Below are 27,081 nucleotides of genomic sequence, written 5' to 3'. Positions count from 1 at the left end.
ACAATTAATGAATGTTTGGACTACGTATGGTGCGAATTAAAAGTAAGCCTCTGTCTAAATTCTACTACTTTATGATAGAACTAGAAGAAAAAGAGAAAATAAAATTTTGCCAAATTTGGGTCCCGTCGTTTTACGTTTTGGTTTCTCTTGCAAAAGAAAGCCTACAACGGAAAGTGTGCCTTTCGATCGAAACCCAAGGTATAATTTTTGATATTTCTTCATGAAAATCTAAATGTAATTGGTAATGTGTTGTAGTATGTCTAATCGATCGGCTTTGTTCAACTATTATGCTTATGCTTGTTTTCTATTAACTACATATAATTATGCATTCTTTTCAAGACATTAGTATAGTAAATGTTTTTCTCATATTTTTATATATCTATGTTGCAAAGCAACAATTGGTTTTAAATAAAATAATGTAATTAAAAAAAAATAAAAATAAATAAATAAATAAACCTTTTCGATAATAGTGTTTCTACTCCTACTTTGTGATACCAAAAAGTTCAAATCACATGTTTATAGTACACATTTAATAATTTATATAAATTTTTGTAAAGTTTTCATTACGTAAATATATTCGAATAGAAATTTCAAATTGAATGAATTCACTCACAAACAATCCCTTGTGAAATAACAGTAAATTATTATTAAACGATATTTAGTTTTAATGGTTTTAGAAATTTCAATTTTTATATATATATATATATTTATGTATATATATTAATTTTGGTGCACTATATATGCTTGTAAAGTGTAAGGGGTAAGTGTATAGGTTAATATCTTTCTTCTGTTCTTCATTTTTTTTTTTTTTTCTTTTATTATTTATTTCACAAATGCATTTGATATGTATGGGTTGCTTTTATTTGGGTTTTTTTGTCTTCTTCTTCTTCTTTTTGTTCGTCTTCCTCATCTTTTAAATTAAAGTAAAGTTTAGCAACATTGAACATTAATAAAATTAATTAATAACATTAGCGTAGAATTTCAACAAAGACTATTTTAGTCAACAAAAATTCTTAGTGAAAACTTTACATATAACAATTATTAACCTGATCGTTCATTCGTTTAATATTTTGGGAGTTTTATTTATTTATTTTTTAATCAATTACCTGAGCACTTATCATAGAAGAATTCAATAAACTTAACAATAAAATTAAAAAACTTTAATTGGTTATGGAACTCTGCGGGACTATGTTTAAACATTGCTTTGTATTCTCTATATATATAATAGTTAATGGAGTTATGTCTTCTTACCTACTACGTATTTATACGAATATTTACATAATTGTAATTATTTGCATTTTTTACAATTGTTTTTTTTTTTTTTTTTTTTGCTTTTTTTTGGTTTTTTTTTTTTTTCTTTTTCTAAATGGATGGCATTACTAATGGCTGTAATGATTCTCTTCAGTTAAATTGATCTAAATTTGTGTGTGTGTGTGTGTGTGCTAGACTATATGTTCTCTTTTCTTTTTTTTTTTTTTTTTGAATTTTTGAATTTTGCTTTCCACTATCACTACGGTGATGAGTTTTTTTAATACTTTCGTAATTCGTTTGTCTTCGTTATCGTTTAGGAGTTTTGTTTATCTTATTATTCTTTAGAAGGCAGTATTTTCCTGATCTATAGGTCTACTGTCAAAAAATCCATCGCTGGTTCCATCGTCGTCATCGTCGTCGTCGTCGTCGTCGTCTGTTTTATTTGTATCACTTTTTCCAACTGTTGAGCTTAGCATTTTTTTTACCTGTGCCTGTGCGGTCTGTTGATTTAGTCGTCTTGCTTCGGCTACTGGAAGATCATCGTCACTTTCTAAAGCCGGATTTATACGTCCGTTACGTTCATCTTTGCCCGCCATTGTGGCAGCGCCATATGATCGCGCCAACGGCCCAGCCATAACGGAAAGCTATAAAATTAGTTTTAAGTGATTTTGTAAAACCTTGCCTTGTTCCAAGTAAATCTTTAAAGTCATGTCAGAACGACTTGAGAAAACTGATAAGAAAGCGATTTATTCCAAAAAGAAAGTAAAACGTTTTGTGAAACCTTTCCTCTTTAAAGCTTCTTCTCATCAATCGACTAAACACCTTCCAGGCTGCTGTCGTGCCCTATCTCGTTTTCGATAAGTCCCTGTTTCTGTGGCCTATTTACTTTACGGACATTCCTTGAGCGACTGGTAAGAAATCCCAACAGTTGCTATCTCTTTCTTTTCTTTCTTTCTCTACTTCTTAATCTCTCTATATTAAGTAATATTAACCTTAAAATATCATTACTCGAGAATGAGGAAGACATACTAACTTAATTATCTATTATTTTCTTGGAATAATTTAATGCTCTACACTGACTCTGAGGAGTGGTTTATTAGGGAACCGAAAAAATCACTATGTATATGTAAAAAAATTCCTTGCTCTGCGTCCAAGATCACATACGTTGGACAAAGATATGTTCTTTCTAAAGTGTTTGATGTTGAAGTGAAAGTGCCAGCCATGGAAGTGTTGGATAAACGGACATTCAGGAAGGGAGGCAATTTATTGACGCATCCATTGATGTATTTATTATCAATCAAGAGAATGTCTTCGCGGCCATAAGCCGCGATATATTCTGCTTGTAAGTCCTTGAGAACAAAAAGCAAAGCAAAACACTATTCAACTTCAGACTTCATTCAGATCTATGCCACTTCCAATGAGATGGCTCAACCCTTAGGCAATTATTCTTTTTGCACTGGAATGCTATTGACATCTTCATCTAAATACTTAACTTCCTCACTTGCTGATTACCAACCTATCATTTATCTCATGTTTTAGAAGATTGTTATAGAAAAAAAAAAAAATTTTAAGCTAAAAAAATTGTTGTTGTTGTATAATTGCTAGAAATATTACAAACGAAACATTTATTCTTCTTATTGATGGCTTTCTATATATATATATATATCACTTTATATATATCTCTATGGATATTTCTATTCTAAAAAGGCCAGAAACTTTACATAGATCTGACTCAAATTGTTCTTAAGAAGATGCAGTACCATTTTATAGAAGCATATACAAGATATACAGCAAAGATACCTCGGATATACTTTAGCAAGGATTTAAAAAGGAGCGAATGATTATTTAAAAATAATTGAATCTAAAATTTATAATGTCTTTTCAGCTTTGGGGCTGCGAGCATTCCAATTAGGATCCTTATCAAAACACTATCAACAAAATAATTTAATAGAATATTCCAAAGGACTTTAGCACACATGCAGTGGCGGTAATTTCATATATATATTCTATATTTATTTTTCCTGTTTGCCGGAGTAATTTGCCTGAGTGCCTTTGTAAACGTAAAGAAACATCTAGTGGAGCATGTACGTTGTCCAAAAAATTTCTGCTTGCAATAAAGACGCAAAAAAATTCTTGAAATTTTCCTCAAAACCTAGTAAAAAGCGGAGGATTTTTTAAGATTAAGAAATGGTGTCAGTTAAAGTCCACTAATGAAAAAGTGCTACATGTTTTCCTGGAAGATATTATTATGAAGCTGGACTCGAAAATTGATCCTAATCGGCACAGCCAATTCGAAAAACATAGTTTCGAGAAAAATCTGATCAAAGAATGCCTCGACCGGCAGTTTTAAAAGAGGCTTTGACCAAAAAAATTCTCTCTTTAATCGCATAAGCAATTCGATCTTAATAAGACTTTTTAGATAACATAAAAAACATGTCAGATAGCACTGGGCCTTAAGTCCAGCTGTCCATTATCCCTCTACATCTGCCTTTATTAGAAAATTGATATGAAACTGTCTAAGCAGACGCTTCGGGTCCTAATTAAAAATCGACTCTTGTATACCCAACATCCATGTGAGTATTGTTCTTAGTAATTCATAATCGATCGTCAAGATTGGTATAAAATATGCTTTAAATATTGAAATAGTTTATGAAAAAGAGAGATAGATAGGTTGACTGATAGTTGTCTGACTGACCTGACCCATAGTCATATATAACTTTGAAATATAATTAAATTTCTTTGAAACTAATTAAATTTACCTGTTCTCCAGATTCAGCTGGCTCACCTACATGCAATACGTCTTCGGGTATATTAACTACACAACGGAATATATCGTAACTAGGTGGCAGTTTGCCAGATTCAAACATCATTCTTGAAAAAAAAAAAAAACAATAAAATCGATTGTATTTTAATCGAAATCATCACATATTCAACTCACTTAGTCCACCATGAAACCACTATTAACGTAATCAAACTCATAATCATGGCCATTGTACGAAACGGGAACAGTTGCTTTTTTTCAACTTCATCATAACCAGGAAAATGTATGAGGGCAGGTAAGCCGAGTAACGCTTCACCGCCTGACAAACGCACAAACAAAGCGATAATGTATGCCGCTAAACTGCCATACGTATTGCAATGCGTTTTAAAATGCACGACCATCAACAATTGAGGAAATAATATAACATATACTAAATCGGAACACATAGACCTTATCGTAAGTAAGTAAATAAAAAAGTTTTTTGTTTTATTAGTTTGTTTGTCGTTGCTTTATACGAAATGATAGTAATTTTGTCTTACCACAAACCGTATATTGAAGGTATAGTTAATGCCATAATGGTCGCTAATATGCCCACAATAATAATCGAAACTCTCATCACCCAAATAATTTCCATTTCGGATGCCTTTTGTCGAAATATCAATTTATAAACATTCCTGGCAAACATTGATGCAGCCGATAATACCGAAGAATCAGCGGACGACATAACCGCAGCACTGACAGCACCCAGCCCGAAGAAGGATACAAAATCGGGTGTCAGATATTGCAGAACCATAGGTAAAATCATGCTAGTTTCTTGTTCGGTTAGAGGATAAGGACCTTTGTACGCAGTTTCATTCCAGGCTAGAGAATAAAAATCATAAATGATATTGTAAATGATATCGACGAATACTTTTCATATTATTTACGAGTAGCTTTGGCAATAGCGCCTATCAAAACCGGTGGGATAGCCATTAAAATGCAACCAAAAGCAGCTACATAGGATAAAAGTTGTGCACGACCTGCAGTCTTACTGGATAGAACGCGTTGAAAGTATACCTACAATGACACATAGCGAAGCGTGATAGCAGATCAAAGCGAATTTGTTTAACTGTACTTTTTTCAAGAACCAACCTGCCATGGTATACCACCGAATACTAACAGTAAACCGTAATCGATGTAGAACCATCTTTGATTCGGTTCCACTTCACCAATCCAATCGACCTCCATAGATGATAAACTTTTGACATGTTCGTTAGTCCAAGCGAACGGTATGCACATCCATAAGCCAATGAATATACAAAATAATTGAATAACGTCCGTATAGGCAACAGAGTAAAGACCACCGAAGAGCGTATAGAAAATGGCTATGCACGATGATAAAATCACCGAAGTTCTATGATCCATGTCAATGATAACAGAGAGAGTTGCACCTAATGCTGCCAAAATACCGGCAGCCCAAAATACTTCGCCACATAAAGCCGGTAAAAATAGTAAACCACCCATACGTTCGCCGAAAGAATCTTGCAAAGGATCTAACATAGTTATGTAGCCTTGTTTACGCATAGGATTGGCAAAGAATATACCACCTGGGGCGAGTTGTTAAGAAAAAACGCTAAGAAATGAGGAAAAAAGAACAACGAAATGAATGAAATGCTTACCAAACACCAAACTCAAAGCATAGCCAAAAGGTGCTTGACACCATACCAGGCCAGAGGTATAAATTGCTTCCGCAGTCCCATTTATATAACCACCTCCAACCCAAGTAGCTATAAAAATAGATCATTGCCCCTCCGTTAAAGTCTTTTTTCGATTAACCCAAAAATGTCACTTACCGGTCATTGTAAAGATGCCCACAAAAAGTCCAATCGAACGACCCGCCAACATAACCTCCTCCTCAGAATCATTGCCCGATTCCTTTTTCCGTCCAGCCCATATACCCACACCTAAGATTAGTAAGTAGAAGAGCACTATGCTCACAACGCCCGCAATATTTATCATTTCAGTATTGTTGCTGTTGTTGTTATTGGTGGTGGTGGTGGTAGTGGTGGTGGTAGCGTTATCTTTAGAATTGCTTCACTGTACACAACCCACGTACATATGCAGATTTTTTGATGGTCTATTCACGTAAAGCCTTTAATTTTAAAAAGCGTACCGCATACGGTAAACGTTATGATTTTAGTGAAAAATTTTTTCTGTTGCTTTTGTTGTTTTTACGTCAAGATTAATTCGCATTTAACTTCCCTCATCCATATCGTCGATGAGTTTTAATACCTGTTTATTAAGACGCGAAGTTAATATCGTTGTAACCATTAACAAGTACGAAAATTATATTCGGTTGTGACCGAATCTCTTATACCCATCACCGTTACCTTAAGAAAGACAAAAACGGTAAAAGAACTAAATGTTCATGCTCTATAATATGGAGTGAGGGACGGGTGGTTTTTTCTATTTTCAAAATAAAAGTCTACGTAACATAGGCGTGTAGGTGTGACCCAAACAGCGATATCTTCATTTTCGCTGACGGGAGAATGTTTACCATAGATAATATACCATTGATCAGATGGGCAGATGGACAAACGGCACGGCGGACATGCTTAGGTGAACCCTCACCTTTTTTAAAACTGGCCAAGGAATTATATACTCTATGGGATTGTCGGAGTTTGCTTCTGTGCGTCATAAAGATATATGATAAAAATAAAAATTTGATATTTTTTCCTTTTTTTTTAAATCTTAGCGATGATGACGACGATGGGTGTAAAAAATTCGGTCAAGACCGAATATAATTTTCTTATATGTTTTATATTTTGGTGAATTTGATTGTACGATTGGAATAAATTAAGGAATTTTTATAGAATTTTTTAGAATAATTTGAAAAATAACCGAAACTCTTTGACTTGCTTATCCTTCTTTACCATCCATTCTAAGGTAAGCTAGTTAAGCCACACCATTCAACTTTATATAATTTGTACGAAGAGTTGAATTGTTCTACCCCATTGGCCTGTATGCCAAAATCTCTTCTGAAAACATTTCAAAATTATAGGCAGATTGTTTAGGTTTTTGTTTTCGAACATAAAGACAGTAGGACTTGCTTACAAAGATTGGGCGACACAGTTATGCATGAATGCGGATTCCGCGATGGAGGCGATTTTGGCGGATGAAATGAGGTGCATCCACGAGCAGCGTCTCGACAACAGCCGCTCCAAAATTCCGTGAAAAAACGACGAGTGTTTAGTGTCGCTGCGGATTTGACAATCGCGATGGGAAAGGGCGACAAAAGCAAGACGGATGTCCATTTCTATTTCAAACAAAACGGACGGTCGGATGGATAGATAAGTTATTATCTCACCCAGTTGCTTAGCAACTTTTAGAAGTCCCGGACACAATGGGACGGCAAATTGTTCAGAATGCGCGGAAAGAGAAGAAAATGCAAAGCACGAGATATTTTAATGCAAAAAGTTTGAGAATGGAGGGTTGGAGCATAATTAAGGAGTTCATAGGGAGAGTGCTCCAAGAACTATGGCGCTTAGAAAGAGAAGAAGTAGTGGAAGCCACTTGTGTATTCCATTGAGGTCCCACCACATGAAGTGCCGTAATTGCAACCAGCCTCCGCAAAGTAATACCTACCAAGCGCTCTAAGGAGATAGCAGAGATCAAAAGCATATCTACAAAAGGCATTTATCGCATATTGAACGAAAATTTATGTAAGAGAAAGTAGACTACAGTATAGCGAATACACCGTATTGCGGGCCGAACCTTATAAAAGCAAATTTGCATAAAATAAAGTTCGAATTGCTACCCCATCAACCGTGTTGCCAAGATGTGGCTCGGCTCCCAGTCACTGATGACTATTTGCAAATTTCAAAAGGATACGGATCAGGTGCTGAGATCATTGCGGAATATATATCGTCATTACTTGAACTGATGTATTTAAAATAGTTTGGAAAATTGCACTACACGGTTTTATGTTTGTCCACTAATTGCTTCTTATGTAACTGGCAACAATGCGTCTGCTAAATGTTAAAAACTTATTAAGCCCATCAGAAGCATAAATAACTTGCTTATGAAAATGGCCTTTTATTCCTACACCGAGTCTCCTTAATGAAATATTCTTTGAATGGTATACGAACAATATATGTATAGCAAGGTTTTATTCATACACAGGCTTAATGAGTTCCCTGATGAATACATGAATTCTGAATTGATGTACATAAAGTAGAAAAGAAAGAAAGAGTCGTGCATTTAATTAAAAATTAAAAAAAGCCAAAAAGTCAAATAAAACTTCTATTATATTGAATAGTGAGAGGGTGCTGCATATAATGTAAATATATTGTAAATAGGTACGTAATTCATATTATTTACAGTGAATTCGAAAATTGAGCTACAGAATAACATATACTTATTAGATATTTTTTTTTATAGAGATAGAGATAGTCTATGGAATGTAATTTAATTTCAAAAATATATTAATGTTCGTAAATAAAAAAATAAAAATAAAAACTAAAAAATAAATAATAACAATGAAACACAGTGAAAAAGAGACAGAAATAAGGGGCATCTGAGAAGGAGAGAGTGACATTGTGTTCTATATAGCGCGAGAGGTAAACAATAATAATACCGTTAAGTTTAATCAAACCGACAGACAGTTATATATATAAAAAATTCATTCAGAAATTTCACATACACTTAACAAACACCTGCCAGAGCTTACAACTCAAATGAAAGTAAAGGGAGGTAGAGAGGTAGAGAGAGAGAGAGAGAGGGAGAAAGAGAGAGAGAGAGAGAGAGAGAGAGAGAGAGAGAGATACGGAGAGATAGAGCTTAAAAGTGTAATGTATTGGAAATTAATGGCACAAAAATGATATATACTTACGATTTTACCGTAATTTGAAACTCACACAATCCTTAAGCAAAACATTGAATAAATTAGAAAAATGTATAAACGACAATAACTCTTTTAAAATAATTAATTTGTGTCTAAAATTATGCAATGCTTTTTGTTCTTTTTTTAAATAGGAATAATTGATGTACTTTAAGAAAGTTTTCTTTTTTTTGTTTTTATTATTATTATTTAGAATTTGTTTTTTTTTTTTTTTGTAAGTAATTAATTAAATATTTATTACCAAGACTTAAATTTAAGATAATTTAAACTCAATGCCACAACTATCACCCCAACGTAGGGACGTCTTTTGCGACGGACTATTTCGTGTTTTAAAATGTAATCCGCACATGAGCTTCTTTTAACATATAAATTTTTTTTATAACTGTATACCGCATTTATTAAAATGAAATTATGAAAATACAAATTAGCGGAAGGTTTAGCTTAATTTTAATGTTTTTAGGGATATATATTTAAACTCCCGAAAATTATATAAGAATAATAATGAAGACCTTGAAAAACTTTACTTTTAATTCCTTTTTCTTTTTTTATTTTTTTTTATTTATTCACAAATACTTTCTTTTTTTTTTTAATATTAATTTTTTACTTTAATACAAAAAAAAAAAAACAAAAAACGTACTCGCTAGTTCGATCTTATGGTTGCTTTCAAGGGTTAGATTAAAATAATTTTATTTTTATCCCGAATAGTGTTATAAACTTTTACTTTCTCTCGGTTTCATCAGGAAGTGAGCAAGCAAAAGTGATGACAAAAAAAATTTTGTTTTTCTCTCCGTGCGCGCCTAAAAGCTTCTATTCAACGCTCGCTAGTCTTAGTGCAGTTCACGTAGTTCACTCTTCACAATTTAATATCAGTCATATGTAACGAATTTGAAAATCAAATCGTAAAACGTTGACATTACATTTTTTTTTTTTTTTTAACTATCTAAACTATTCATACGTTAGTACGAATGTAAAAAATGTGTAGGTGGGTTTACTTTATTTATATACATATGCATATATATATATATATATATATACGGATATACATTTGAATTTGCCACACCATACATTAAATTAAACACTTTTCCGCAAATTAATTTTAATAGATTGTGTCTTTAAAAAAAAAAATTTTTAATTTTTTATTTTCATTTTTAAATATTTAAATTATCTTAATTGATGGCAAGTCTTTTCTTTTTTTTTTTTTTTAATTTTTATAAATTTCTTGCGCTACGTTCCAGTCAATGTTTAAGCAATTTCATTGGCTTTTTACTAACTGAATACGAATGCTTGGAATAGTTTCCTAGATATGAAATCATTATATATCGTAAACGTATTTATTTGACCTAGCGATAAACGAATAATAATTCCCATCAGAAGAAAATTCACTCTATTACTTTCTTAGGGGGTCATAGCAGATGATTTAATTGGAATACATTCGGAGGGATAAGTGTTGTGATACAGGTAAACGTTCAAGCAATTCCATTGGCTACTCAAATAAAATGAAAAGTAACGCTTGGAACAATTCCTTAAGGGGAAATCATTTATCGTAAATGAATTCATTTAATAATGAATGAAAAGCAATTCATTCAGCTCCTTCTTTAGGGGTAGAAGCAAATGATTTAAATGGAATGCATTCGAAGGGTTCAATATTGTAAAACAGATGAAGGGGAAATTCTGGTGAAAAGCTCTAAACACAAAACAAGCATAAGCAAATTTTAATCTCAGAAAAGTCAAAAACATCTTTCATAAGCATATATATATATATACAGCAAAGTAAATTTTTAACTGATGATTACATTTCCTGCTGTAGATGTAAGAATCAGAAAAGATAATAATAAAAGCTACAAATTACGCAAAAAAACTCAGATAATTGTATTTATCTTTAGCACATTCTTCGCTCATATCGATAGTGTTTGGATAACTGAAGTGTTCGGGAAATTTTAAAATCCTACCTAAATGGGGCTAAGCAGATAGCTGCAATATAAAAATAGCCAACAGATTCTTATTTTTACATCATCGAATAAGAGTAAAAGCTCGGCAAGTGCATATTGTATTCTGACCGACAACCCCCCCCTTCTTGCTAACCAACCCCAAACCAAACATGCTATTGATTATTAGTAATAATCCTCCCATTCTAAAAAATATTATATAGCTATGTATACTAATGTATTACCGTATATAATAAAAGTAACGAAAATTACCGTAGGCGGATACGTCATAACTTTACTGCACAAAGCACGCGAGAGGTCTACATATTTACTTAGATATGCTTCGAGTTAGCTGAGTTTTAAAATTTTAAAGGGAAAAATTCACCAAGTGGATGCACCAAGTGGTTGTTTAAAACCAATTTCGAAATTTTAATTTTAACCCAACATCAGACGGACAGATCTGGCCATAAACTATGCAATGTTGCAGTGCAAAAATACTCTAATACGCACAGCGAACATTTTCCGCCTTTATTCACTCCCCGATTATATGATGAAAAATATGATCAGTATTCATTCACATATAATGTTTGCTGTGGATCCTCCCGCTCAGCACTTACTTCAATATTGGATATCTGGCTTTTGCTGACATATTTTTACATGGATAGCATTTATTTTTAAAGAAACTATGGACCTAATCTTGAATTAAATGTTGTCGCTATCAACTATCTGGCTTAATTTTTGCGTCTTTGGATTTGGAATTTCACGTCGGTAAAGAATATATAAAGATTTTATAGAGAGTATTGCTCTCTATATGAAATGCAACATCATTTCTGTATGAATCGAAGTTAGAACTTCTGACCTTCAAAAAAATTTACTCTTTGGATAATATTCAATTTTACGGTTCTACCTATAATAGTAACTGAGAAGCCAGGCAATAATTTATTAAAATTTTAAACTTACCTCATTATTTGAAATGTATCTGTGGTAAGCGCCGCACAGCCAGGCATAAGAAAATGTAAGCGAAGTGCTGGAATTAAGATTGCAATTAAAAGCATTAATTAATTTTTTATTTAAGGAGAAGTGTTTTTAAAGTAGATTAAATATAAGTAAGTAAATTTTGAGCGGTAAGAAAGTTGATTTAGATTCAAATTCCTCATATTTAAATAGCCGTTCTCTTCTTCTACTTCAAGGACGATCTATATTATTACTAATGATACAATTTTCTAAAAAGGTCATGGATTTTTTTGTTTAAATGTCATTCATTAGAATTAAAAAAAAAAATCTAAAATGAAATCATTCGAAATGGAGAAGGAAAATGGTCGTACTTTAATAAGTTAAGTTACTTAACACAGTACAGTAACAACTAAGCTCACTTTGTAAGATTTTCTCCTACCTTACTTGACGTTTCGGGCGTCCTCCAATAGGAGGGCTTTTATGAAAAGCATCTCTTAGCATAATGATTAACATTTGGTGTATGCTCAAGCAAATGAATAAATGATTGTATTAAACGAAATGGCCTTGGGTATCTTACGTTCGATCGTGCCCATCTATAGTGTAGTGTAGTATTTATTTCTATTTTCTCCTATCATGACTTTCCTGAAAAAACTACAGAGTATAAAGTCAAATAGATATATTTTTATACCCACCGCTAAACGATGGCGGTACACCCATCTTGTTTTTTTTTTTTCTCATAATCTATAACCCTATAAAGCGTATATACTCGTGATCAGCACGAAATTCTGAATTGACCAAATCAACTCTATCTGTCTGTGTGGTTTGTGCAGCTTGCACTATCCTGTTCGCAAAAATGAAGGCGTCGAAATTTGTTAGGAATATTGGAAGCTTTTGCACGCAGTTTAGTATTGAAAATGGGCCAAGTTGGTCAGAGCACAAGTCCGCAGTGAAGCGTAAGCTGAACGCAACTTTGTTTTCCGAAACAAACATTTTTAGATTTCGCTCACTGCTATACTATCTTACGATAGTATAAAAGATAGAAGCATGAAATTTTGTACATTTACTCTATTCTGTATGTGCGAATAAAAATCGGCCCTGCCCACCCAGAGTTACAAGTAAATAAACTTTCCGTTTTTTCCACTCTCTTGAGGTCTTAAGTTTATTTATCATAAGGCAAACAAGACAGAATGTTTAAAACCATTTTATACATTCCTCATATAAAGATAAATTATCTGACTAAATATGCTTTAGTTCTAAAATAAATATGGTGGACATCATGACATGATGGACTAATTTTTTCTTAATTATACCACCAATATGGGTATCAATTAGAACGACTTGGAGAGCATAAAGCGACGAGGTAGGTGTTAATTCAAAATTATTTATGGTGGGCGTCACCACGTAGTGAACCGGTTTTTTCGTTACAATATTGTTGAAATGGATACCACGTGAAAGGTTTTAGGGAGTAGAATGCAACAAGGTAAGTCTGTTGATTCTTAATTACGCAGTGAATTATATTTTTCTTAACAATACCTTTTAGTGAAATAAAAGGATAAAAGATATATTTTATCCCATTCCCTTCAATCAAAGGATGGGGCGCCAAAGATTTAAGCCTTAACAATACTTATTCCGAATAATCACACCATTGTTTTTAGAAAAATCAAATTAGCTTTTACGATGAACATAAATAAGTGTAATTTATTATACAAACTACAAACATATAAAACACTTAATAACCATATTTTTTATTTAGCTCGGTGATACCGTCACCAGTTTGATTTTCCGGCGGAATCCATTTAGCATATTTACCAGTCGGATCGTAATGCTCATCATCATCATCTATGTCGACTTCTTGACGTCTGTGACGTGAACGATGACGTCGCTTTACTAAGTCCGAACAATTGCTTTCCTTACTACTATCCAAGGGACAATGTGTTTTATTTCCATTTTTGTTTTGGATTTCTTTTGATACAAGTCGGCCTTCAGATTTCTGTCCTAAGATTGTTGCTGAATCTTTTTCCGGGAAACTTTTTGCTAAAATATTAGTAGGCATAACACAAGGCCCATAATGCTTAGTTTTCTCCTCCGAACTTTTACTTTCGACCACGTTTTCATTTGCTATATTATTCCTGTCTAAATGCAATTTTTGAGCTTCACGGCTGTCGCCATCTTTTATATATTCTTTTTCTGGCGTCAAAAGTCCCATTACATTGCCTTCACCTTCCCTTGGTTCGTTGCTTCTATTATCTTGAGGTTTCTCCTCTTCATCACAATCATCTTCTTCCATTTCCTCTTCATCTGAAGCTAAAGCTTTATTGCCCTTAGGTTTTTCCACTTTGTGTGTAGTTGCGGTAATAATTTTAAATTTACTAAATTGATTCCGTTTGCCTATCATAGGCAATAACTTTTTATGATTTTCTGCTTTACTTGCAACGTTTTGTGATGCTGTAGCACAGGGTATATCTGCTGGTTTGGTAATTTGAATAAGTTTTCGTACTTTTTGCTGCTCCGTTTTCAGATGTTGTTCCTCAAGCTAAACCGATGAAAAAGAAATTTAATAAAAATTTTCAATAACTTCGTTATGAGTCGTAAACGCACCCTTAATTTTCTTATCATAATCTTATTCTGCTCAGATCCTGCTTCGTTCAGATTTTGTAAGTAACTGTCCAAATCTTCACCGTTCTCGTTATTTTGGGCTTTTATACGTTTACGTTTTTCCTGATAAGAAGCAAGTTTGGCTTCAATTTCCCGCAGATTGTTTTCCAAATTAGATTCTTTTTTAAGCTGAAGAAATCAAATGTGTTATCAATACTAACGTGGAAGAAAATACATTTTTTTATTTACCAAATCGTCATGGGTTAGGCTAACATTCGCATTAATGTTAGCTTTTCTTTGCTTTTTTCTTGCTACGTCTCCTGTGCGATCCCAAAATTCGTCATCGTCCGAATCGGAAGCTGGATTTTTCATCTTCCTTTTTTGTGGTTCTTGGTTGGCTTGTCGTAGAACACCATGTCTGTCAAGAATACGGCAAGCTTCCAAAGCACACTGCACTACGCATTCCTTTTTGCGACCTTTATGCACCACCTCAGCAACAATGGGTCTACCGTTGCTATCATCAATGGGTAATTCAACCCGACAAACAAACGAACCAGCCGACATTTCATCGCATTTATATTCTAACTGTAAACCTTCACGCTCAAAGTAGCCTCTTAACGTTTTTTTTGGATCATCCAGAAACAATTCCTCATTATTGGTAGTAGCATAAGGATTATGCGATAAATCAGTTTCTTCATCAGCATCTTCACCCATACCCCAACAACAACCTTCATTACGTGCTCGTTCCTCTGCTTCATTCACTTTGCGTTGCTTTTCCAAAGCTAGTGCTTCTAGTTCTTCCTTCCGTTTTATCTTTAATTCCGTTACGGATAAATCAGATTCGGGTTCCTCGTCCTCTACAGGCCCTTGCAATATATAAGATCTCGTGCTAGCTCCTAAGCGCAACATATGACCGACTCGAATGCGAATAAAAACTTTTGCAGGTATTCTTTGTTTATTCAAGAAAGAACCGTGAGTGCTGTCCAAATCGTATACGTACCATCCCTCAGGAATCTCTTCTGATGTATCCGATGAATTTACATTTTCATTTATTTCTTGTTTCGATCTGTACTGCAGAATGGCATGAAATCTAGAAATAGTAGGGTGAGCCATCTCTATATCATTCTCGGGTAAACGACCAAATGTCCAAAAAGCTTTTTCTTGCAAATCCTCAATTTTTTCTATAATTTGCCCAGATTTTAATATTTCAAAGCTATATTTGCAGTCTTTCGAAGGCGTCGACGACCATGGCGGTACTTTGTAAGGATTACATTGAACTTTATCACCCGGCAATTCATCAAATGTTGTTTCGCTGCTTTGTTCAATCGTCGATATATTAGTGATCTTCGAAAGAGATTCAGGTTTCGCAGAATTAGTTGGCTTCGTTGGTACTTTGAAATTCTCCATATTTACTATTTCTGTTTTCTTCTTCACATATTCTTCTTCTTCTACGAGTCAGCAAATCAACAACAGATGATTAACCGAGTTGAGTAAAAAAGGTTCGATGTGAACACGAAGTTTCCCGTTCGAACCTTAATAGAGTTGACTTTTAACTTGATTGTAAATATCAGTGTACATATATATACATATATGCATATGTATTTTGGGTGCTATAAAGTCCGCCACGTAATTTTGCGGGAATTGAACTATCCCAAGTTTCAATTAATCCTCTTGTTTTATATTATTCCCTCGACTTTTGATGGCATTTTATTTATTTTCCAATTGATTTCGGGATGATACAGCGCAAAATGCATTTCATACGAAGAAGCACAAACGTGTACATATAGACGTCTTATCAAGGAGCATATTAATGCCAGTTCAAAATTTATTTTGTTTTTATTTGTTTATGGCTTAGATGTCCATTCAAAAAATTTGTTGCAAAATTTCCTTTTTTTTTCGAAATTAAAGGATGGAAACTGTCACCTCATACAATCAGGAAATATATATTTATAATTTAAGAAAAATATCGACTTTGTTTTTCTAATCATAATCAAACTACAGCTGTTTTTTTCGATGAAGGTGAAGTCTTCTTTTTCTTCCTGAACACTCAGCGAGTCAACAACAGATGAAACCCTCATATGTGATTACCTCCCTGTTATTTTATGTTGCGAAAGGACAAAGTCACCAAATTTACCCATTGCGTATATTGACGTCTCTTCATGATTTTGGAGGTTTTTTTAACAGAAAAGGAAAGAAAGTAGAAAAGCACAGTAAACACAAAGTTCTTTTAATATTTTCCAGATATGATCGTGTTTTTCACAGAACGTTTAATATATCTTCGGTTTTAACATGGCTCTTCAAACATTTTTCAGATACGGCTTTGTGTTTTTCTTTGGCGGGACTTATGTGGAGTCTTTGGAAACTCTAATAATAATCTGGGCTACTATTATCTACTACATTGTCTACGATAAAAAAAAAAATGTCAGCCAAAATTTTTTTTAGTTTCACAACCTAGCAACTCTAACAAGCCATCCTACGTTCTTCTCTACATTTCCCGCTAGATTTAAAAGGTTAGCAAAGAGCGAATAATAATTCATTATTATTTTATGTGTGTATGAGGAAGAGCAAAAGACTGAATAGTGCATGTAAAAAGGGATTTCGTGCATTCATTTATCTATAAATGGCCTTTTTCGACTCTTTCGAGCTCGGTAACAGTGCCTTAATAAAATTGGAAAGTCAAGAAAAGCATGCTTTAGAGGACAAATTTTCAGAAGCATTGGATGTAATTTCAGAATCTCCTACGGACGCAGGCAAGACAACATATCGAAATTCATCTTCCATTCTTAGTAGAAGTCGACTTAATGGAAAAACACAAACGTTAACCAACAAATCCTTTGAAAGTCGAAAATTTCGGCGCAGCAAATCGGATTCTACTCTACCAAAAACAAGCAGAGCTGAGAATGGTTCACATTTGGATAACCTATCAGATGTTTTTCTTAACGACTTTACATTTTCAAAAGCCATTACACCAATTACACTGGACAACAATGCTGAAAAGGAAAGATCTGGTATAAGAGTCTCTCAAATTGAAGCTATATTTCACAACAATACAGAATGGGAAAAGGAAGAATTGGAGAATTCCTTAGAGAAGCCTATATTTTCGGAAGATCTTCATGATTTAGTCAAGGTTGAGGGAAATGATAGCGCCTGGCAAGAATTTACGTTTCAATCCGAAACAAAAGAATCGAAAGATATCTGCCATGATGTTAGCAGCTTTATTTGCCTTCCGGCGAATGACGATGCATTACGAGAAGAACATCTGGAAAATGAATTAAAAGAAAGTCAAAAATTTCTTAAGGAGGAAGACATAAGCTTGACTTCAATGTCGCCAGGACAATTGAAATTCACTCCAACATTATCTCAAAGTCCTCTACGAAAACCAATTTTCGCAAATTTCGATGTAAATCTCCCAAGCAAATCAGAGCTTGAAAACAATGAGCCTAAACCGCTTGAACGTAATTTGGCAGAGCTGAAGAGCATTAATGCTTGGAATTTACCTTTGAATGTTTTGAAAGAATATGACCGTAAAGGCGTTAGAAACATGTTTGATTGGCAAGTCGAATGTTTAAGTAATCCAAAGGTAAGTTTGCAGTGTTTCTTAAGAGCAATTATGTAAAATCGTAAGAATATTCTTGTATTCTTTATAGGTACTCTTCGAATATTGTAATTTAGTTTATTCGGCGCCAACTTCGGCTGGCAAAACATTAATCAGTGAAATTTTATTATTAAAAACTGTCTTGGAGCGCAATAGAAAAGTGATTATGATTTTGCCTTTTATTTCGGTAGTTAGGGAGAAGACATTTTACTTGCAAGATCTGCTTACCGGTGCCGGTTATCGCGTGGAGGGATTCTTTGGCGGCTACATACCTCCAGGAGGATTTGAAAGTATCCACGTAGCTATTTGTACTATAGAAAAGGCCAATGCCATTGTTAATCGATTAATGGAGCAAGGAAAGCTTAATGAAATCGGAACAATAATAGTAGATGAAATACATTTAATATCAGACCCAGGGCGTGGCTATATACTGGAATTATTATTAGCTAAAATATTATACATGTCCCGAAAATACGGTTTACAAATTCAAATTATAACGATGTCAGCTACTTTATCCAATATAGAGCTATTAAAAAAGTGGCTTGACGCTGAATTATATATAACAAATTTTCGACCGGTAGCCTTAAAGGAGATGATAAAAATCGGAGATAAAATCTATGATTGTAATATGCAAATATTACGTACTGTGGCCGAGACAACAGTTAATATTGCAGAGCCATTTCCTTGCTTAGAAGGCGATCCTGATCATGTGGCTCAATTGTGTATAGAAACCTTATTGGAAACATGTTCGGTTATCGTATTTTGTCCATCGAAAGATTGGTGTGAAAGTTTAGCGCTCAAGTTAGCCGCTGCCATACATTCATTATGTAAATTGAATAATGAATGGGGCGAACGTTTGAATTCTCAATTAAAACGTGAAAGTATTGATGAAATGAAGCAACAATTACATGATATACCAACAGGTTTGTTTACTCAAGAGACGATTTTTATACCCATCGTTTGCCAAATTATCATATAACTGCCGGAGACTAGACTAACTTAGTCGATTCATAAGATTGTAAAAAACTCGGGAAACATCGCCAGATTTCATTCTCTCTTCGAGTATTTTGTTCCTCAGATTTGTTTTATTAGATTAGGTTACTATAGTAAGTTTCACATGCACAGAAATAGAATGGCTCACTAATGTTTGCCTAATATGTTACGGTTGTTCAGCAAGGATATAGGCAAGCAATGGATATCAAAAGTTTCTCTCTCTAAATCAAATATAATTTTCTTCACTAATTTATATTAAATAAGAGTAAAATTATTTCTTCACTAAAAGGATTGGATAGTGTTCTGGAGAAGACCGTCACGTACGGATGTGCTTTCCATCATGCCGGGCTAACCACCGAAGAAAGAGATATTGTGGAAACTAGTTTTAAAGCGGGAACTTTGAAAATTATTGTGGCAACCAGTACCTTAAGCTCAGGTAAGTTTGTTCCAAACAAAACAGTAAAATACTTGAAATGATTACTTTTATGTACTGTTTAGGAGTTAATTTGCCAGCACGTAGAGTTTTAATAAGATCGCCTCTGTTTGGCGGCAAACAAATGAATTCTTTGACGTATCGACAAATGATTGGCCGAGCTGGACGTACCGGAAAAGTATATCGCTTAGAGAAATTCGAGTATCTTCAAGTGGCAATTAGAAATATAATTTCATTTTAGGATACATTAGGTGAATCGATTTTAATATGTACCGAAAGCAACGCTCATAGCGGGAAAGATTTGATAAGAGCCGACTTAAAACCTTTAACTTCCTGTTTGGAGCTAGATAGCAGTGTTGGTTTATTTTCAAATCATTTTTAAATAATTTAATGTAAATATTTGCCATTATTTTAGACGCACTTAAAAAGAGCTTTACTTGAGGTTATATCATCTGGTGTGGCGACCAGTAAATCGGATATTGATAATTTTGTCAAATGCACTTTATTGAGTGTCGAAAAGCATATGCATTATCAGGAAAAGGAAAATGATAATGATTATCGTTCAGATGGAAAGGAATACATAAATGTTGCTTTAAAATTTCTGGAAGAATACGAATTCATACGTTTGCAAAAGTTGAAAGAAACACAAGAAGAATTTTATGTAGCTACCAGATTGGGAATGGCTTGCTTGTGTAACTGAATAGAATATGAAATTTATGAAGAAAATCCATTTGATTGAGTTTTCTTTTTAGCTTCATCGATGCCACCCACAGATGGCTTGATATTGTTTGCTGAATTACAAAAGTGTCGTCGTTGCTTTGTTTTGGAATCTGAACTGCACGCTGTCTACTTGGTAACACCCTATTCAGTTTGTTATCAACTTCAAGATTTGGATTGGTTATTTTTTTTGGATTTATGGGAAAATTTGACGCCAGCCATGAAAAAGGTCGGCGAATTGGTAGGTGTTAAAGAATCGTTCCTTGTTCGGGCAATGCGTGGACAAAGCAAACTGGATTATAAACTTACACAAATACATAAAAGGTAAACTTATTAAATAATGAAAATTATAGCTGTTATAACCACACAATCAAATGATATGATATATTGATTACTCGCAATGAACTAGGCACCCCTTTAACCCTTTAGGGCCAATATATAAACTCCATCCGATACGGCTGCACTATTTTCGAAAATATGAATACATTTTAAGACCACTGATTAATTCGATTCACCTAAAATTCGTCAAAGTTCTCGGTGGACCACTTTGCGCAGTATATCTTTAATTAGTAAAATGCTTCGAATCGATTTTGCTAATTCAAGCTGAAACGAGCTGATACGAACTTGAAAAATTCCAAATTTACGTTAATATCTTACGATTTACAAGAAGCAGACAACGATGTTCAAGTTTGGTAATCGTATTTGTTAGGAATGTTGTGTTCATTGACATGTCTGCCAATTGTCACATTCTAAGGAAACTACTATCTAAGTTTTTAGAAAAATTAATTGCACCAAACTAAATCAAATTTAAAATGATCAGAGTTTTAATGAATATGCGAGATGGTCCATAAGCAAAAAATTCACACGAGTGTTATTAGTAAAGTGAAAATCGGAGAGACAAAGTTAAGTTGACTCCAAATTTCCAGCTGATCAAGAATACATATACCTTGAAGGGTATCTGATTCCTAAATAAAGGAGGAGGGAAGTGGGAGAGGGATACCTGCCCTCAGTAAGCAAGATAAGAATTGCGAAATACTATGACTGCAGAGTTGTCCGTTGGCTGACTGCTACAATTTTCCCATCAACTTTTCACTTGATCCTCCTAAGAGTAGAGAGTAGTCTTTCCACTTGCAAGCTTCATATTTTAAAATCAACCTATCGGTTTGTTCAAAACGTATCTGAATAGTTTCCGTCTCGGTTTTTGCGAAAAGTAGGTCTGGTCAATCCAATTTATCTTATAGCGTCAGCACTGTTTTCGGGATATTACAAAAAGGAAAACAAATTCCATATTATATAAAATTCCATCCTTCGCTTGTACGTTCACGGAAAATACGAAATTTTCTCTATTTACTTTAGATTGTCGATAATCAAAGCCGTTGTCTCAAATAATAAAATACTTTTTTTCATTTTTTCAATGTTTGGATAGATTTTACACCGCATTAGCTTTGCAGGAATTAGTCTACGAAACGCCTGTTAATAAAGTAGCCGCTAAATACAAATGCACTCGAGGCATGTTGCAAGGCCTACAACAAATGGCTTCAACATTTGCCGGCATTGTTACATCTTTTTGCAACTCTCTGCAATGGGACACTTTGGCTTCGATTGTTTCGCAATTCAAGGAACGCTTATTTTTCGGTATACATCGTGACCTAATAGATCTAATGCGTTTGCCCGATTTAAATCAGAAACGTGCTAGAGCCCTCTTTAAAGCTGGAATAACAAACTTGATCGAATTGGCTAACTCGGAGATATTCGAAGTGGAAAAAATATTATATAATGAATTGAGTTTCGATTCGGAGAAACAATATGATAATGAAAATGCTTTAGAAGCTGCTCAACGTAATGAAGCCCGAAATTTCTATATAACGGGTAAAAAAGGTTTTACTATAGCCGAGGCGGCTGAGTTGTTAATAAGAGAAGCTCGTCAATTTTTACAATATGAAATTGGAGTGAAAAAAATAAGTTGGTCTCAAACCCAAGAGCAGGTGAATTCAGAAGAAGAAATTTTGAAATCAGCAAATGATCGGATAGTTACGAAATTGGATAGCGCTAATAAAGAAATAAATATGTCGGTTGAAGAAAATGCTTACACAAGGGAACATTTTCTAAAGCGGGAAGAAAGTAAAAGCTTCGAAACTTTGTCCAGCTTAGCAAGTAATAAAAAAGATTGCCATAATCATACGAATAGAGAGGTAAAAAAGGAAGATTTGTTTACTCCGATCACTCCACAGAAAAACCCAATAAATGAAAACAAACCTGAAGAAATATCGAGGAGTCTTCGAGCAAGTCTTCCAAAAACGCAGCCTAACGAAGAATTAAAACGTACATCCGTTCAATCTCAGCTTGAGGAGCATAGAGAAGTAACGCCTCCTAAGCAAGCTAAGAAAGGTAATCAAATGAATGGAAATGTTGTTCGGAATTCCGATGAACAGCCAAGCACAAGTAAGAAAGCGCAAAGACTTCTAAAAGCAAGACAATTATCTAAAATGAAAAAACTTGAATGGGAACAAAAACAGCAGCAGTTGCAACAAACAGAGAAAGCAAAGAACTGGGAAGATGAAAATGTGAAAACTGTGATAAATGAGAAAACGAATATGCCGCGAAGAAGTCCACGTAATCGAAAGACTGATATTGCAAGTGCCAGCGAAAAACCGAACTCTCCTTTAAGGCAAAGATTAGAAACTTTAGAAAATGCTGCGACGGGATTGGAAAAAATTAAGAAACGAATCTCTAGACCTGGAACACCTTCGAATTCAAATGAATCGACCGATGATAATAAAGATGAGATCCCCAATTCTCAGCAAAAAATTAAAGATGATTCGAGTAGTAAAACAAATCGTTCGGCACATGCTTCCAAATTTCTGCGATCATATCGCCAAAGTCAACGTACGCAGAGTCCAAAATTAATTAATAAAAATATCTCTAAATTACCCAGTGATAATAAAGAGTTGTACTGCCTGGCAAGCAGTTTCGAGTATTCAGATATGTCGATGGAAAATTCACTTTTAAAAAATCCAATACAATTAAACGCGTCCCACATTCTAAGTTGTTCGGAATATGAGAACGAAGCGTCATCATTCCAATCCATGGAAATCGTAGATATTTGCAATGATCAGCAACTTTTTAAAATGGTTTTTAAAGAACTAATGGCATCGAAACGCTTGGCTATGTGCTTAGGAGTACAACAACGTTCTGGCCAACGCAAGCCATTAATCGGCGGTAATTTACTTCTTAATCAAGTAGGAGCGGCTGAGCAACAACAAGAAACAGAAAAAAATTGCTCAACGTATGAATTTGAAATTGATGACACGAATTACTTGGATGGTATAGCATTTTGTTTATCCCAGAATAATGTTTTCTATATGAATATGCAAGCGGAAAACACATGCAAAGGTCTGACTGCAGAAATGAAATCCAAATATTTAAGAATTTTGTTTAAATCAAATGAACGTACCTTCCTTGCCTTAGAGGCCAAAGAACAGTTGAAGATTTTGAAAAATCTTCTTCAATCGGAAATATTGGTTAACTTGGAAGATCCAAAAGTAGGGAATTGGTTGTTGCAGCCGGACAAAGTATACAATCTAAATCAGTTGGTAAAATGAAAACCAAAACACAAAATGGTTTCAGATTCTTAAATAATAACATTTTCTCTACACAGGTCCAGCAGTTTGCTCCCGAATGCAGTGGATTAATAAATCTATGCGGCTCTGCTCGTGGCTACAATAGTTACGGATTGGATTCTTCTAGCGCTATATTGCCAAAAATTAGGTAAGATTTGAGATTTTCAACTCTTTGCAGCTGTTATTAGAAAAAATCCTCTCTGTCTCTCTCTTTTACTATCCATTACATTGGATATAGATGATCACATTTTTACATAATATTATTGCGTAGTAACTAACGTCCAAAAATTTTTTCGCCTGTTGCATTTCGAATATCACGCAGCCATGACATTTCTTTTCCATCCAAGCCTCTACGCCGTTCGATACCGGTTTTCATTATTAAATGCAGGAATTCATACTTTTTTCCATGTACAATGTATCCAAAGCAGTTTTTGCACTTTTAATATCTCACGCTTAAGAGTCCATTCTTCTCAGGACTTTAGTGTTAAATATGCGACCTGGACACCCTATCTCAAAGATTTCCAATCTATTCATTGCAATGATTTTCAATGTCCACGATTTTAGACCATACAAGAGCACCGAGCGTTACCAAGCATTTCAAGAAACGAGGATGAAGGCATAAAGCTCATTTCTCCTGCTTGCTAGAATTTTCTCATACCTCTATTCTGCTTTTTATTTCTACATCGCTAGCGCAGTCTTCATCGAAGTCTGAATCGAAGGCATACAAGCTTGAAAAGCTTTTCTACATTTTGGTTATTAGTTGGATACAAGTAGCATTTGCATCGCTGACTAGAAGGGTTTCGATGCGATGCGTTGATGCAATAAATCTGGCTTACAAATTTGGACCAGAAAGATCTATTTTTTGGCACCCATTCCATAAAAAGATTCGTATGAAAAGCGACCTTTTTCTTTATGGCAGGAATATATATATAATTTCGTTAAAATTGAATCATGTGCCTGCGTGTCCACTAAAGGTATCTCTCTCTCTACAGTATGCCATCATATGAAAGTGAATGAAGAATTATATTTGGCAATAAAGTCGAGAGGTGTGCAATGCTCTGTTTTTGTTTTGTTTGTATTTTTTTTTCACACAGATCCTCTGTAGAAGCATGCGTCACACTGCATGTACTTAAAGGTCAAATCGAAAATATGGAAAGAATTGGTAAAGGGGAACTATATAAATTTTTCAAGGGTAAGTACTTTTATTTTAATCTAACATCATTTTCATTCTCAATTGCAATTGTTTTAGAACTGGAAATGCCTTTACAAATGTCTTTAGTTAATATGGAATTAGAAGGTTTTCCAACCAATTTCGAGGCTTTACAAAAATTATATCAACATTTAGTCGAAACTATGAAAGGACTTGAAATGAGAATTTATGAATTGCATGGAAGTCGATTTAATTTAGGATCAACTGCAGCAGTAGCAAGGGTAATTTGAACTCGATAAACTTTAAATGAAGAAACTGGTATACGGAAAAGAAACGCTCCGTCCGACCTCTATTAATATATTACAATTCCAAATTGTTATTGTTATTCCATTTGATCTGATGATAAGTTTTCTTAAAGATTGTAGGATTGCATCGTAAATCTAATGGTCGCATAAGTACTTCGAAACAGATATTGGAGAAAATTGATTCTCCTATATCGCAAATGATATTAAATTATCGCAAAATAAATGCAGTCTTGACAAAGACTATACAACCATTGATGAAATGCGTAAAAGATGGCAGGTAAAGTTCGCCGAAGTGAAAACTTGAAAACTTTTCAATTGAAATATTTGTTATATCCCCTTTGCATAGAATACGAGGTCAAAGCATAACATTTACTTCAACGGGTCGCATATCGATGGTTGAACCGAATTTACAAAACGTAGCCAAAGATTTTGAATTGGATTTATCAAACGAAAAAATCTTAATATCTTGCCGTAAAGTTTTCTATCCTAGTGATAGTCAACGTTGCTTATTATCATCAGACTTTTGTCAATTGGAAATGCGTATATTGGCCCATTTATCGCAAGATCCAGCTTTGCTGCAAGTCATTAAAAGCGATAAAGATATTTTCACTTCGATTGCGGCACGTTGGAACAAAATCTCGGAAGTCGATGTTGGTGAGCAATTAAGAAATGCCACTAAACAAATATGTTATGGTATCGTTTACGGGATGAGTATGCGTTCCTTAGCGGAGGCATTGAAATGCAATGAACAAGAGGCAACGTTAGTGTCAGAGCAATTTCACGCCGCTTATCCGGGAATAAGGTGAAGTTAATGCAAAATGTTTATGGGTCAGATTTTATAGCTCGCTTTGCTTTGCTTCTTTTTTATATTTTTTTTTACGTTTTTCTATCTAGAATCTATATGGAAAAGATAATAAAATTTGCCAGAAATAATGGCTATATTGAAACCATTACAGGTAGACGGCGATATTTGGAAAACATCAATAATGCCGAAATTTCATTAAAAAGTAAGAAATTTTTCTAAAATTTAATATTGACTTTATGACCCAAATTCCCCAAAATTAATATAAAAAATGGCGATGGATGGAATGGTTTAGCTTCAAATTTAAATTATATTTAGAATGCATTTTGTGGCATTCGCCTTATAACGATCAGAATTTGCTTAGATAATAGCTTCACTTTAAGATTGCATTGCACTTCGGGAAATGAAGGCACAAATAGGTGACGTCCTCAAAAACGAGCAGACAAGTGGGATGACATAAATATTTTTGATTACCGAAAATTATAGAACAAACAAAGCAAGTAAGAAATATAGTTATATTCTACGAGGGCTCAATCTCCATCATCGCTAAGAGACAATTTTCCAAAATAAGACTATCTCCACATACTTTCATTAGTAATTACAATCCATAATATGATCGCGTCATTACCGCATTTCTACCATAGTTCACTTTCGTTTTTTTTGGGAACTGAAACATAGACAGACACTGGTCATAGATCCACAGCCGTTTTGATGATTCTTACTTCTTTTTAGATCACGCTGAACGTCAAGCTGTTAACTCTGCAATCCAGGGTTCAGCTGCTGATATAGCTAAGAGTGCAATATTGAGAATGGAAAAGAATATGATTAAGTATCAAGAAAAGCTTGCGCTTGATGCTGGCGCAGTGCGTCTAGTGTTGCATCTTCACGATGAATTAATATTTGAAATACCTGAAGATAAGGTTAAAAAGATTGCCAAAGTCTTGAGGCTAACAATGGAAAATTGCGTTAAACTAAATGTGCCATTAAAGGTAAAATTGAAAGCCGGCAAAAGCTGGGGTCAATTAAAAGAAATGACTTAAGATAATTAAATATTAATTACGCTCTAATTGCTTAGTTACTATTTATTAAATTATGTATTCA

At 34.1% G+C, this 27,081-nt stretch overlaps 3 protein-coding genes across 4 annotated transcripts; 1 reads left to right on the top strand and 2 right to left on the bottom strand.

Annotated features, from left to right (window-relative positions):
* Window positions 1-312: 312 nt before the first annotated feature.
* On the bottom strand, window positions 313-9,336 carry LOC119634361 (high-affinity choline transporter 1). Its single transcript, XM_038028451.1, has 10 exons — window positions 9,133-9,336; window positions 8,883-8,913; window positions 5,845-6,283; window positions 5,671-5,778; window positions 5,144-5,598; window positions 4,939-5,068; window positions 4,552-4,873; window positions 4,190-4,462; window positions 4,011-4,122; window positions 313-1,895 (listed from the first exon to the last, which is right to left on the bottom strand). Exons 3-10 carry the CDS (start codon window positions 6,008-6,010, stop codon window positions 1,593-1,595), a joined length of 1,869 nt encoding a protein of 622 aa, XP_037884379.1. The 5' UTR covers window positions 6,011-6,283; window positions 8,883-8,913; window positions 9,133-9,336; the 3' UTR covers window positions 313-1,592.
* A 4,104-nt stretch (window positions 9,337-13,440) lies between these two features.
* Window positions 13,441-16,234, bottom strand: LOC119635067 (kanadaptin). The gene is made up of 3 exons (XM_038029617.1): window positions 14,615-16,234; window positions 14,369-14,554; window positions 13,441-14,303 (listed from the first exon to the last, which is right to left on the bottom strand). The coding sequence occupies exons 1-3, from the start codon at window positions 15,770-15,772 to the stop codon at window positions 13,500-13,502; spliced, it is 2,148 nt and encodes a 715-aa protein (XP_037885545.1). The 5' UTR covers window positions 15,773-16,234; the 3' UTR covers window positions 13,441-13,499.
* A 751-nt stretch (window positions 16,235-16,985) lies between these two features.
* On the top strand, window positions 16,986-27,065 carry LOC119635104 (DNA polymerase theta). Of its 2 annotated transcripts, none has more exons than XM_038029681.1 (15): window positions 16,986-17,945; window positions 18,013-18,883; window positions 19,243-19,389; window positions 19,452-19,564; window positions 19,628-19,741; window positions 19,802-20,078; window positions 20,139-20,427; window positions 21,530-23,696; window positions 23,762-23,871; window positions 24,818-24,915; window positions 24,973-25,154; window positions 25,292-25,455; window positions 25,525-25,980; window positions 26,073-26,185; window positions 26,713-27,065. In XM_038029681.1, the coding sequence occupies exons 1-15, from the start codon at window positions 16,986-16,988 to the stop codon at window positions 27,018-27,020; spliced, it is 6,369 nt and encodes a 2,122-aa protein (XP_037885609.1). In that variant the 3' UTR covers window positions 27,021-27,065. The 2 variants fall into 2 exon arrangements, with proteins under 2 accessions (XP_037885609.1, XP_037885610.1); XM_038029682.1 differs by having other exon boundaries at window positions 26,135-26,185; window positions 26,713-26,749.
* The last annotated feature ends 16 nt before the right edge of the window (window positions 27,066-27,081 follow it).

The sequence above is a fragment of the Glossina fuscipes genome, unplaced genomic scaffold, assembly GCF_014805625.2.
Source record: "Glossina fuscipes isolate IAEA_lab_2018 unplaced genomic scaffold, Yale_Gfus_2 3, whole genome shotgun sequence".
Taxonomy (NCBI): Eukaryota; Metazoa; Arthropoda; class Insecta; order Diptera; family Glossinidae; genus Glossina; species Glossina fuscipes.
Note: the sequence above shows the minus strand (reverse complement) of the source record. Positions and strands in the feature narration are given on the sequence as shown.